The following is a 14,275-nucleotide window of genomic DNA, read 5'->3' as shown; positions in this document are numbered from 1 at the left end:
GCAAGTGGTAAGGGAAATGGGGGAGTTGGGCTAAGGAAGAGAGGGCGTTTTGATTAAAAATGAGACGGAAGAAGAGTGACAAATCACTTCTCCCCTCAACTGGCCCTCTTTTGCCTGGGCTCAACTCTCATAATGAACTGTTGATTGATTCAGAAGTCYTAAGTTGGCCTCCACACAGGCCTATCCACAAAACTCTCATCAGGAAACAATCTTATCATTCACAAGTCTTTTCCTTATGGCACTGACTGAATACCAGAGGGATCGAGGTAGAAGTTGCCCCTAACCACAGAGCCTTATCTTAATATAACCATTAAATAGATGAAAGCATCTTAATGTAAAAATAGTTTGGGGCTACCTACTCTAGAGGGGGTCATCTTTGAATCGAGAGGGACAAGGAGGGCTAATAAGAGCAAATYGATGCTTAAGTCTTTTAGCCTGTGATTTCACAAAAGTCACAGGAAGTTTGAAGGTAATAGGTGAGTGGTGGTCCTCTCACAGGTCGGTGGATTCAGGGGAGTAGTCGTGACCCCATCCCCGTGGTGCTCTGTTGAAGTTGGGCCGTTTATACATGCGGTCCAGGGTCGTACCAGGGAGGCGCTGGGAGTCCAACAGCTCGAACTCCATCACTGGGATCACCCTCTTACTCTTCTGCTGTGCGCCTCCGAATGGCATGGCCGCTCTGAGGGAGAGGGATGCTTATGTTAAATGTGTATATTTGAGAAAGAGAATGACTCAGAATATCTAAGCTTACATAACACCAAAGACGTTCTCTGAGTATCAGATCTTTCTCACTCAGCAGGTGGGCAGAAAGAAGAAGCTTTTAGATGTTATGTGATACCCAGTCATCCACACAGAGCTCCACTAATGACCCTGGCTGGCCTGGTTTATTGACCTTTTAGGTCAGAAATAATCAACATCTGTTGGGAATTCAGGAAGAAACCTTAAGGAATCATCCAACTATAGATGGASCTTCTTCCCAGTTGTCCCCCACAGTTTGTATGCCTCACTTTAAACTTAGACTTAATTAACCCCGGATACCTTGTTAATTAAAGTAGTAAACCGATGCGTCCATGTGTGCTTCAGATACTGACTGATTGGTACCAAAATTACTGACAGTGGACTAAAAGTTGTGTGAGAGGAGTTTCTCAGACCAAGTTTAGCCTTTGTTCTGGCAGTTGCCTCATCGGTGTGACGCAATCGTGYGTGTGCCAGGGTAAGATGAGCCCCTTCGTGCGCCATCAGTCTTTAAGGGGCTGAAAGGCATGCAGACCCCCTGGAGGATCATTTTTCGAGAGCCCGTGTTAAAATAGCCGCCCGCCTGACAGCCACAGTCCAAGGGGGTGCGAGCCAGAGGYGGGATTGCTTTTCAAACAGTGGAAACATGGACTGGTGCCGAGGGAAGATAATTCTGATAATAATTTGATAGCATGCTTCGGTCATCTGCGGCTCTATTTGATGATGGGCGATCGCTAAACCTGTGCTAAACGTGCATTAAGCCTCAGCCCGAGCCATGTTCRCTACTTTGATGAGTGGGGTCTTGAATTTGTCTTTCCAAAGAATACATGCATAATATTGTCCTGCCTTTGTACTGTGAAGTGTGAAGTCCTCAGAGGTCCTCTAGTTAGATGGCCTCTATGTTTGTGACTTGGCTACACCTGTCAGGGTTCCATGTGATCTCAGTTCCTCACCTGTTGAAGCACCTGTAGTTGCCAGGCTGTAGTGTGATCCCCTGTGGGTTAGTGAGGTAGTGAGACTCACCTGTTGAAACACCTGTAGTTGGCGGGCTGTAGTGTGGCCCTCTGTGGGAACTGGGCGCTGAGGGAGGACAGGGGGTCGTCACTGTCACCCAGGGCTTCCCTCCAGGGGGAACAGTAGGACCTGGTTGTCAGGTTAAACTTCTCACGAGGGATCTCCTTCAGCGGGCCCACGTAGCCTGAGGTCAAAGGTCAGTTAAGTCCCAGACTCAGTCCCTGAAAGCTCTTAGGGTTTACACATTTAAAGCAGGTTGTTTGATCTGATATTGGTCCTGGCTACAATAGAAAGTGTTAAACTTGGTGTAAATCCAGCACAATAAACAAGGCTTAGCTGGCTGTCACTCAGACTCAAAAACTAACCTACTGTTAGGTCAGGACACAGATACACTGATACACTCAACACACTAGCCTTAAACACACACAGCCTTAAAACAAACTGTCAGTCAATAGTGTTTTGTTTCACCTTGTCCTTCCAAAATGTAACGTGTCCAAAATGGGTGGTAAAACCCCCTTTGTCATAACYGCACACTCAAATGGATAGTTCATCCCAAAATCAAAGTGTGTCATTTCCATAGCTCAAAAGTAATCTGAAGTAAAGCTGAGCCAATATTCCAACCTCTGAATGTAGGGGTGACCTATCCCTTTAAGCCATGTGGTTCTAATCCCTCTCGTGTTACCAGCTACCTGGGCCAATGACGTTGGGGCTGCCCTTCATGGCTGTGGTGATCAGGCTGTGGTTGCCAGGCATCAGATATGCCTGGTTCTCTTTTCCCCTCTGGGGGGGCATGGGCTCTGGAAGGCCCTGGGCAGGGACACAATAACATTCTGGATTAGCTCCATTCAAACTCAGTTGTGTGCATTATCATGGGAAAATAACCACCCATGGAATAACAACCAATTTTGGGGACAGGTCCACTGCCTCAATCTCTCCATCATACAGCCAATGATATCCACTCATTGCAGTAGATTTCACCTAGAATTTCTATGTTGCCACCTGACAGGTGCTATATAGAACCTAAAAGGCTTATTTGGCTGTCCCCATAGAAGAACCCTTTGAAGAACCCTTTTGGGTTCCAGGTAGAACACCTTCCACAGAGGGTTATACATGAAACACAAAAGAGTTCTACCTCTTTGCGTTCCATGTAGAACCCTTTCCACAGAGGGTTATACATGGAACCCCAAAAAGTTATACCTGGAACCAAAAAGGGTTCTCTTATTGGGACAGCYGAAGAACCCATTTGGAACCCTTTTKTCTAAAGTGTGGCCCTCTTATTTCTACCAATAACCTTGGCCCAGTTCTCGTGCTCCGAGGGAACAGAGTACAGCAAAGCAGAAAGTGAGAGGGGACGGCCAAGGTTTCACTGCCTCATCAAACAGCTCTGCCATAAATCCACCAGGCTAACAAGCTGCTTGCACAATACTGCACATCAGGATGACAAGTCTGTGGGTCTAACAGTGTGGATAGCTCAGTGGATATGTCTGTATATGTACAGCATTGCCTTGTTCTGTTTCCATAGAAATAAAATGTCTTTGAACATTGAGCATTCTGTTCTACATTGAAATGTCATGGCATCTCTAGCGGAGAGAGGCAGGGTGTGTGTGTTTGAAATGTGACAATGTGTATGTATGAGAATGTCCGTGTGTGTGTGCGTGTTCTTACATTGCTGTAATGGTCATGGACTTGGTTCTCCAGTGTGAATCTCTCCACCCGTCTCAGTCTCTCCTGGAACATGCGAGAGCCGCGGTTGGACGGAAGGTTCAATTCCTCCATCATCACATCCTTGGGAACACTGATCTTCTTCCCCAGGTTCATACCTCCTGGCACACACACAAACAAAAGCACAGAATAAAGATAAASTATTATATTTGTCTTTCACTAGGTCTCAAAGGGCTTTCCATTGTATGGGGGTAAGTCACTCCATTTATCACTAAGTCAAAGTAATTAAACCATTTTAATAAGTGACACAAGTAAGCAGGGAAAGGCATGAACTGGAGACACAAACAGACATATACTTACAGAGAATAAGAGAGTTACAGGGACTCAGATCTGAGGATAGAACCTGATTTACTATATCTTTCTTTGACGTGCACAGTAGCATCTCTATCTGCTGGCCTGTGTCAGTCAGAGAAACCCTGTGAATGATGAATCACAAAGAGAGTACCTGGCTTCCCCCAGCAACAGGGGTTTCCTCATGACTCATGCTCCCTGAAGTGTTCTTTTTCAGTACTAGGAGATTAAGGTCTCTGGCTCCTCTCAGCTCCAAACTATTTATTGAAGATCAACTGRCCCGACCCATAACCCATATCCTCAAATATCATACCATCACTAATCTACAAAGCCTAGTGTTGAGTTTACTATTTGGCCCCATGCATTGCCACCAGATTGTAGCATTACACTATAACTTTGGAATAGCCCTGAGAGATGCAGGCTGAGGGTGTGTAATGTTTGTTGTGGTGCAGTGTTGCATGGGTAACTTGGTATATAAATAGGATGTTTGGAAGAAGTATCTCTTATAGGAACTCTGTCTTTCTCTCTTTCTCTCGCTCTCTCTCTCTTTCCCTCTCTCTCACCCACTCTCAGTAAAGTTTATGTGAATTCCTGCCTTATGCCAGCTGCATTGTCGACAGGACTTGCCTTTTGAAGTGCCTGTTTAAAACCCACCAGCCGGGGTATCACATTTTGCTGAGTCAGATGGGCCTGATGSCAGCACCTGCTGCTGGCTGAGACCATCGGAAAACAGACAAACAAAACCACACGGAATGTCACCTGAGTATTGTTCGGCCCACTGAGAGTTCTAACTCCAGAGTTCTTCTGTAGAGTCTCTTGGGTTTAGGGTTTAGGGCCCCCCCCCCCCATCTACACGATGGAGAGTCTGAGGGCCATGTTTAAAACCGGTCTCTATATCAACGAGTATGCATGACTCCAGTAGAGACCTGGTACTGGCAGGAACCCAGCAGTCAGAGGAACTCAAGAGATCTCTCATGCAAGTATGTATCATATCATACTGTTTGTACTGTAGTTACTGATTTGCACTGATACGTCCCAAATGGCAACCTATTACCTATATTGTGCACTACCTTTAAACTTTAATCCGTTAACATACTGTATACGTTTGTGAGTACTAATGTGTTGCGGCGTGTGATTAATAACTATACGTGATTAATAACTATACTCTGTAGCCTATGCCTGTGTGTATGAACTGTTTGCTACTGCTGTCTAAGTCAAACCTAATGTCCCCGCTTTGGAGTTTAGTCAAGTTTATTCAATTCCTTCTCTAGGCTGACAGACATTTGAACTCTGMTGTTCTCAGAGCTGATTTCCCCTTCGGGTGATCAATAAAGTATATTCAGTTGAATGTAACCATAGAATTGAATGGGAATAGTAATTGAATRTATCTCTATAGTCTTACCTCCCCTGGCCTCTGTACACAGAGCCTTGGCTTGCTGTATCCTCTGCTTGGACAGGTCATCATACACTGATTGCATCATCTTCCTCTGGTGGGGGACGGATGAGGTGAACGGATGAACAGAGTTCACGTTAGGCTCTGGTTTGGGAATACACGCTCAAATACATCTTTTAGATCTTTTACAAGATCACAGTAGTTGTGTCACTCAAAGACCCTCCCCCCCCCCCAAAAAATATGCACATAGATATGAATTAATCATAGTATCATTTTAACAGTTCTACACAAATCATCTTTTGTGTATTGAAACATGAATATAACATGAATATGTTGTTTGAGTGTAATATATTCTCTAGATTTAATATAGGAAGTCCCTAGGAGGTGAGCTTTTTTCTGGAAGCTATCATTAACTACCATGAACACCACAATAAGATGAGTACTCCAAACATACGCTGTAGCTGCATGACTGCTCCCCATCAGCGGTGGTGTAAAGTACTTAAGTAAAAATACTTTAAAGTACTACATAAGTTGTTTTTTTGGGATATCTGTACTTTACAATTTATATTTTGGAAAACTTTTACTTTTGCTTCACTACATTCCTAAAGAACAGAATGTACTTTTTATTCCATAGATTTTCCCTGACTCCCAAAGGTACTAGTTACATTTTGAATGCTTGGCAGGATTGGAAAATGGTCCAATTCACACACTTACCAAGAGAACATCCCTTGTCATCCCTACTGCCTCTGATCTGGCATACTCACTAAACACAAATGCTTGGTTTGTAAATTATATGTTGGAGTGTGCCCCTGGCTATCCGTAATTTTTTTTTTTTTAACTAGAAAATGGTGTCGTCTGATTTTTTTACTTTTACTTCAGTAGTATTTTACTGGGTGACTTTTACTTGAGCCATGTTCTATTAAGGTATCTTTACTTTTACTCAAGTATGACAGTTGGGTACTTTTTCCACCACTGCCCATCAGCGTGGCTGGCAGATGGATAACCAATAGCGTGTATAAACAGAAAGTTACATCTGTGTTTCCTCCTGTAAGACATGTAGATTACATTGTCACACACATCTGTTGACATATTCACACTGCACTTTGCTGAACAATAGCCAGGTTGGAGTAAAATCTCGCAGGTTTCCCAGATCAACCCCAGATCCTGCCTATGATTCCATCTTACCTGTCTCTCTTCTCACRGGTTCAGCAGTAGAGGTGAGGTGAAATGAGGTGATATGAGGTGAGTATATCGCTGTGTGATTTATCGTCTCTGAATCTGGGATGCCTCCCTATCCCACTCTGATGCTTCTCATCTGTGAGGGAACAGTTTGTATACCAGTGATCCCTGGATGCTCCGGGTGCTAACCTCACAGGGTTATTTTAACAGAGGCGAGGAGTGAGAGAGCCAGGAGATGAGGGGGCAAGGGGGTAAGTTGAGAGGGCTGGTTGGGAGGGGGGTGTAAGGGTGTAAGGATTTACAATCCTGCCCTCCTGTGTCCCTGATAATACAAATCTGGTCCCCTCTGTGTGTGTGTGTGTTCTGACGGAACAGCTGTTGACTCCATCCAGACAGTGACACTGAGCCCTCAGACGCGGAGGCCAAGCATCTAGCTGCTCCTTGGCATAATGAACGGATAGACACACACGCACGCGCGCACGCACCCGCGCACGCACGCGCGCGCACACGCACGCACGCACGCACGCACGCACCAACACACACACACACACACACACACACACACACACACACACACACACACACACACACACACACACACAGGATGACATCATCAGGATGCCCACCTGTGTTTCACAGAATTCGTGACGTGCCAGTCAAATAGTTGAGGTCATTAGGGTGGAGGTTAGTGCCTGGCAGAGTTTTATTTTTACACCTGTGAGATTTGCCCGGACACATTCACTGTGCTTCTAGGGCCCCACTTTACATTTACAGAAGACCATTGAGGCATTGAAGAGCTTGTGCTTCACACTGATTTACTTTCTAGTGTTTTTCCATTCACTSTAATGAGCAATAATTGCTCAGGCATTCATTTCATTTTTTCTTGTCTAGCTGATTACCACTGCTTGAGGTAACCGTGAAGTGCTTGCTTATTGTTTTATAAAACAAAATCTTTTTTTTTTACTCTTTATTTTATCCCATTTTCTTTTTTAAAGCCATAAACTATGTAATCCAAAGGCTGTTTTGAGACTGATCAATACCAGAGTTGTTCTCTGATAAGGATGTTTTCTCATCACAGTTGAGATTGCTTATCGATTTTCTCATCATTCGAATGGCTCTAAAGTCCCCTCTCTGTCCTGTCAGAAAACAGCCCAGTCATCCTGGCTTATAGAGACCAGACAGTCTGTCCTAATAAATCATACAAAAGCTCACGTTTATATAACTATGTAACAATGTAAAACAAAAATATAAACACAACATGTAAAGTGTTGGTCCCATGTTTCATGAGCTGAAATAAAAGATCCCAGAAATGTTCCATATGTACAAAAAGCTTATTTCTCTCAAATTTTGTGCACACATTTGTTTATATCCTGTTAGTGACCATTTTTCCTTTGCGAAGATAATCCATCCACCTGACAGGTGTGGCATATCAAGAAGCTGATTAAACAGCATGCTCATTACACAGGTGCACCTTGTGCTRGGGAAAATAAAAGGCCACTCTAAAATGTGCAGCTTTGTCACACAACACAATGCCACAGATGTCTTATGTTTTGAGGGAGCGTGCAATTGGCATGCTGACTGCTGGAATGTCCACCAGAGCTGTTGCCAGAGAATTGAATGTTAATTTCTCAACCATAAGCCGCCTCCAATGTCMTTTTAGAGAATTTGGCAGTACGTCCAACCGGTCTCACAACCGCAGATCCCGTGTACCCACGCAAGCCCAGGACCTCCACATTCGGGTTCTTCACCTGCGGGATCATCTGAGACCAGCCACCCGGAGAGCTGATGAATCTGTGGGTTGCACAACAGAAGAATTTCTGCACAAACTGTCAGAAACCTTCTAAGGGAAGCTCATCTGCGTGCTCGTCGTCTTCACCAGGGTCTTGACCTGACTGCAGTTTGGCGTTGTACCGACTTCAGTGGGCAAATGCTCACCTTCAATGGCCACTGGCATGCTGGAGAAGTCTGGTCGTAACGGATGAATTCCGGTTTCAACTGTACCAGGCAGATGGTGCCGTGTGGGCAGGCGGTGTGCTGATGTCAACGTTGTGAACACAGTGCCCCATGTTGCCTGTGGGGTTATGGTATGGCATAAGACGGACAACAAACACAATTGCATTTTATCGATGGCAATTTGAATGCACAGAGATACCGTGACAAGATCCTGAGGCCCATTGTTGTGCCATTCATCAGCCGCCATCACCTAATTTCTCAGCATGATAATGCATGGCCCCATGTCGCAAGGATCTGTGCACAACTCCTGGAAGYTGTAAATGTCCCAGTTCTTCCATGGCCTGCATACTCACCAGACATGTCTCCCATTGAGCATGTTTGGGATGCTCTGTGTTCGACAGCATGTTCGMTAACTTCGCGCAGCCATTGAAAAGGAGTGGGACAACATTCCACAGGCCACAATCAACAGCTTCATCAGTGAAATCCATAGATTGGGGCCTAATGAATTTATTTCAGTTGACTGATTTCCTTATATYAACTGTRACTCAGTAAAATCTTAAAAATTGTTGCATGTTGCGTTTATATTTTTGCTCAGTGTAGTTACCCTGTACCTGCTAATGTAGCACCACTGAATGTAAAAAGTGACACATTTGGAGTAGTGTATGTTTTTCAGCAGGTAACTATCATCTTTCCTGAAAAATAGAACAGCAAGACACCATTTGGTATCAAACTCTTTAGCACAGAACATAGAGGGGGAGGGTGAAACCCACTTGACTGGTGTCATCTGCTAGTGAGTGCTGGCCCCTCTGGCCCCCTATACAGTGTGTTGCTGTCATGTGGAGTGGGCTGCAGGACCACCAGGTAGTGACTGCTGACAACAGGACAATACGAGCCCATTGAAGCTAAGGGTTTGTGTAATGAAGGTTCCTTTAAAACTGATTGTCTAGAGGATCTGCAGATATAACAGTGGCTGGAAGGAGGGAAGGAAGGAATCTAGCTGTCCTCAACACAAGGTAGTCTTACAGGATAATTCAAAAGAGAATTAGACAGTGCCGTAGGAAAGTGCTGGCAAATGAGGTAGGAAGCCACACAAAGCAGCGTCACACACACACTTTTAGACCTTGGTMACAAGGATTCAACTMAGTTTMGTTTGAATTAGTCATCAGTCAAATGGACCAAACCGTATGAGGAACACAGSCTTTGAGCTCGGCTTTGGCTAACCTACATCTCGTTCGCTCGTGTCGCAGGTGCTTGGATCACTGAATCTCTTTTTCCCTACTGTGTTTCTGTGGACTGAGCCTGTTCTGTTCCTAGGCCGTGGTCCCAGTGCAGACTGAAGCAGGGTGAATGATGTATGGACTGCTGTGTGAGTCTCTGCATGACTTCATCAAGGAGTCGTATGGAGATGATGTGTGGAAACTGGTCAGAGAGAGGGCCGATGTCAGGCTACACTCCTTTGTCACCCACCAGGTAGATTTTKGACATTTTGCTCACAAAATAAAACYGTTATGTATTTATGTTTCGAGGGGTCCTGATATGCCAATTGATACACTATTTAGAAGTCCAGGAGCACTCTATATGTGGTTCTAGTTCTAGTTTCTAGTTTGAGCTCTATAGATTGCCATGAGTAGAAATGTCTCTCTGCAGGTCTAAAGTGAACGTGTCTGTAGTTCTGTCTGTTGGTGTTGATGATCTCCGTCAGCRTCTGTGTCTCTCTGAAGGCATACAGTGAGAGTGACCGAGGTTCTGCCTGTGGATACCTGCGTGTGTTTGCAGGTGTACAGTGAAAGTGTCATCCCGCGTATTGCTAAGGCAGCCAGCGGAGTGACAGGAACCCCCTACAACGAGCTCATGAACTCCTGGGGAGTCTATTTCCTGGGCTTCGTAGGGAAGTACGGTTACGACAGGATCCTCAAGGTGGGACTAGCGCTTACCCTGGAACTGTCAAAAACGTGTTGTTGTGTTTTTGATCGATGGTTTGATTATTGCTTTTCAGCATTATTTATCTGTATTGTATTTACCTGTGTTGTGTGGTTGCATTTTTCTTTTGTTGATAAGGGTTTTATGTCTCTGTGTTGACCTCTTGTTTCTGTGTCTGCGTGTCCCAGGTGTTGGGTCGTCACGTGCGTGACTTTGTGAACGGGCTGGATAACCTCCATGAGTACCTGCGCTTCAGCTACCCCAAGGTCCAGCCCCCTACCTTCTTCTGTCAGGAGGAATCAGCTACCGGAGTCACCCTCCACTACAGGTCTGAGCGGCGAGGATGAGAGAGAGAGAAATAGAGAGAGAGAGTGAGTGAGTGAGAGAGAGACGAATAACTCCACCACCCATACACCAAAGACACTCTCACCCCGCCCCTCCCCTCCCCTCTGTCCTGTAGGAGTAAGCGTAAGGGTTACCTCCACTACGCCATGGGCCAACTGAGACAGATGGGGAAACAGTTCTATGACACGGATATCCACGTGGAGGTGCTSTCTGAACAACTGGTGGGAGACTACTCACACGTCACCATGAGGTCAGAGTCAGGCTACACAAACACTCACCGTGTCCCAAATGGCACCCTATAGTGCTCTGGTCAAAAGTGCTGCAGTAAAATAGGATGACATTTGGGACCCGGGCACTCTCTAAACAAATCAACCTCCATTTGTATCATGTGCATTAGAAACGTCTGCTTAGTAGCACTGAAGTCATGATACAATGGATAGTCATGGAGTGTATCTATSTACAGCTTTTCATAAAGTCTCATTGTTTACATGATTTGGGAAGGGGGGATAATCCCATCCACCGTGTAGATGTCATGTATACATTGCATGTGTAAGTGGTGTAAGTTAGTTGTCTGTGTTGCCTGTGTTTTCTGTTTCCTGCAGGCTGAACTTTGACAACTCCGCCTACCGTTACATCATGAAGGAGGACGAGGAGGAGCAGGAGATTCTGCCCATCACCAGCGACTTCTTCTTCGAAGTCTTCCCCTTCAACATCGTTTTCAGACAGGTAAGCCGTCAGTCTCTCCKCTTCTCCTCCTCCTCCCATGAAGACCACTCTGAAATTGTCTGGATATTCGTTGACATCAGCATTGCCTCTTTGCGAAAGGAACATGTGTAGCTCTACCATGCTAAATCCACACTCAAAACGTAGCTATCCATGCTTAGACACACCATATTTCATGAATCTTCTCTGTGGGCTCTATGTAGGACATGGTGGTGCACAACGTGGGCTCTGGCCTGGCCACAGTCTTCCCTGACCTGGATGGGAAAAAGATCAATGATGCCTTCCTGCTGGCGCGCCCCCTGGTGGAGTTTACCTGGAACATGGTGAGACCTCTTCTGTTCCCAAACAACTCTAGTTCCTACCCCTTAAGACATCACACGCATTTACTATTCTCTTTCTTCTTCTCAATGTCATGTACTGACATTGAACGCATTATCTGGTTTAAATCCACACAGATCATCTCCCACCCCAACAACCTGTTTGAGATAATGTCCAAGGAGCCAGTGAAGAGAGAGAGGAACCTCCATAACAGAGTCCAAAGTGAGAGAGGAACCCATTTAAAGGGGGCAACACATAAGTGTGTGTGTGCGAAAAAATGTTCTTTTTTCCTCTGATAGTACCTTCTATCCCCTTCCATCTCGTAGGGTTTTTGAAGGTTAGACAGTTCTGTATGTTCTCTCTCCCTCAGACTCGGACTATGAGAATGCTAACCGTACAGCTGATGTAGACGTGGAGCTCATGGCCTTCCAGTCCATCATCGGCGATGACTACAAAGGTCACGATCCTTTAGAACGGTGTTTCTCAATCCTGGTCCCRGGGATCCAAAGGGGTGCACATTTTTGTTTTTGCCCTAGCACTACACACATGATTCAAATCAAATGCCTGACGATGAGTTGATTAGTTGAATCGACTGTGTTAGGGCTAGGGCAAAAACAAAAATGTGCCCCCCTTTGGGTCCCCGGCACCAGTATTGAGAAACACTGCTTTAGACGCTCACAATGCAACACTGATGACCATATGTGTGTGTGTGTGTGTGTGTGTGTGTGTGTGTGTGTGTGTGTGTGTGTGTGTGTGTGTGTGTGTGTGTGTGTGTGTGTGTGTGTGTGTGTGTGTGTGTGTGTGTGTGTGTGTGTGTGTGTGTGTGTGTGTGTGTGCGTGTGTGGCATGTGTGTGTGTGTGCGCATGATTGTGTGCGTGCGTGTGTGTGTGGATTTTGACGCTGTTCTTCTCCCCTCTCAGATGGCAACAGTGCTAATGCTATGGAGAGCTGGGGTGATGGCAGTCGCTGTCTGAAACTGAAGGGACAGATGAATACATGCCTGAGTGGGAGTCCATCATCTTTCTGGGAACCCCTGTGTAAGACACACACAACACCACACCAACACACACACACACACACACACACACACACACACACACACACACAACACACACACACACACACCACACCACACACACAGTCTTGTACAGCTAACCTACCAGACACACACACACACACACACACACACACACACATTGGCGGGTTTGTCCTGTTCTGTTGAATAGCATTATGTGTGTGCTTGTGTGTGTTTCTACAGGATGGAGAGTCTGAGTGCCATGTTTAAAACCGGTCTCTATATCAACGACCTGAGTATGCATGACTCCAGTAGAGACCTGGTACTGGCAGGAACCCAGCAGTCAGAGGAACTCAAGAGAGCTCTCATACAGGTATGTATCATATCATACTGTTTGTACTGTAGTTACTGATTTGTACTGAAGCATCCCTAATAATATCATATTACCTATATTGTGTACTACCTTTAACCAGAGTGCACTATAAAGGGAAAAGGGTGCTATTTGGGATACGGCATATGTCTATGGTCAGATTGACTCAGTGCTGTGACGCCTCTCTTTCGCCGCCCCGTGGTGAGTGCAGGAACAGAAGAAGTCCAGTAAACTGGAGGAGAGTATGAAGATGCTAGACTAYGAGATGAAGAAGACAGATGACCTGCTCTACAGGATGATCCCTAAACCCGTGGCCAAGAGACTACGCAAAGGAGAGCCTGCCGTCAACACCTGTGAGGTCAGGATTGACTGTTAAGCATGGCCAAGGGTGGGGTGGTGTGTGTGTCCCACCTGTCTACCTGTCTCACTGGCCCACCTGTCCAACCTGTCCCACCTGTCTCCCTGTCAACCTGTCCCCTTGTCTCACCTGCAGGTGTTTCCAGACGTGACCATCCTGTTCAGTGATGTGGTGGGCTTCACCCGTATCTGCAGCCACATCACGCCCATGCAGGTGGTCTCCATGCTCAACACCATGTACACACTCTTCGACACACTCAGCGAGAAGCACCGTGTCTTCAAGGTGTGTGTGTGTGTGTGTGTGTGTGTGTGTGTGTGTGTGTGTGTGAGAGAGACAACTGATCGCTTGGCGTGTGTGTGTAATATGTTAACCCTATTCTCTCCTCCTAGGTTGAGACCATAGGTGATGCATACATGGTGGTGGCAGGGGCTCCAGAGAAGACTAAATACCACGCCCACAACATCTGCGACATGGCCCTGGACATGGTGCGCTCCATAGACCACCTCAAAGACCCCTCCAATGGCAACAACATACAGATCAGAGTGGGTGAGTGGAGACGCAATGAGGAACCACTCTCATCCCGAATCTCAGTGGCTGTGTGCTGTGCGTATACGCATGTTGGTGAAGCGGATGCGTGTTTAGTTGGGTCAGTAACAGAAGGTATGCGTTGCAGGGATCCACTCTGGCATGGTGGTGGCCGGGGTGGTGGGCCATAAGATGCCACGCTACGGTCTTCATGGCGACACAGTCCACACCGCATCAGCCATGGAGAGCAACGGCAAGGTAACAGTGTGAGAGAGCGAGAGAGAGACAGACAGACAGAGAGACAGACAGACAGAGAGACAGACACAGAGAGACAGACACAGACACAGAGAGACAGACACACAGAGAGAGAGACAGACACAGAGAGACACAGAGAGAGAGAGAGAGAGAGAGAG

At 46.0% G+C, this 14,275-nt stretch overlaps 2 protein-coding genes across 3 annotated transcripts; one reads left to right on the top strand and one right to left on the bottom strand.

Moving 5' to 3' along the window:
• Positions 1–171: 171 nt before the first annotated feature.
• On the bottom strand, positions 172–6,461 carry LOC111965396 (myozenin-2-like). 2 transcript variants are annotated; one of them, XM_023989571.2, is made up of 6 exons: positions 6,341–6,461; positions 5,165–5,249; positions 3,415–3,572; positions 2,439–2,556; positions 1,759–1,933; positions 172–679 (listed from the first exon to the last, which is right to left on the bottom strand). In XM_023989571.2, exons 2-6 carry the CDS (start codon positions 5,241–5,243, stop codon positions 493–495), a joined length of 717 nt encoding a protein of 238 aa, XP_023845339.1. In that variant the 5' UTR covers positions 5,244–5,249; positions 6,341–6,461; the 3' UTR covers positions 172–492. The 2 variants fall into 2 exon arrangements, with proteins under 2 accessions (XP_023845339.1, XP_023845340.1); XM_023989572.2 differs by having other exon boundaries at positions 5,165–5,299; positions 6,341–6,445.
• Positions 6,462–9,240: 2,779 nt separating this feature from the next.
• On the top strand, positions 9,241–13,817 carry LOC111964775 (soluble guanylate cyclase 88E-like). The gene is made up of 14 exons (XM_070444109.1): positions 9,241–9,300; positions 9,602–9,757; positions 10,064–10,204; positions 10,396–10,535; positions 10,668–10,802; positions 11,155–11,278; positions 11,479–11,598; positions 11,731–11,815; positions 11,964–12,050; positions 12,515–12,631; positions 12,853–12,982; positions 13,191–13,337; positions 13,473–13,619; positions 13,727–13,817. Coding segments are annotated over exons 2-11 (1,074 nt in total). The 5' UTR covers positions 9,241–9,300; positions 9,602–9,634; the 3' UTR covers positions 12,855–12,982; positions 13,191–13,337; positions 13,473–13,619; positions 13,727–13,817.
• Positions 13,818–14,275: the final 458 nt, after the last annotated feature.

Source organism: Salvelinus sp. IW2-2015, linkage group LG6.1 (assembly GCF_002910315.2).
Source record: "Salvelinus sp. IW2-2015 linkage group LG6.1, ASM291031v2, whole genome shotgun sequence".
NCBI classification, from domain to species: domain Eukaryota; kingdom Metazoa; phylum Chordata; class Actinopteri; order Salmoniformes; family Salmonidae; genus Salvelinus; species Salvelinus sp. IW2-2015.
Note: the sequence above shows the minus strand (reverse complement) of the source record. Positions and strands in the feature narration are given on the sequence as shown.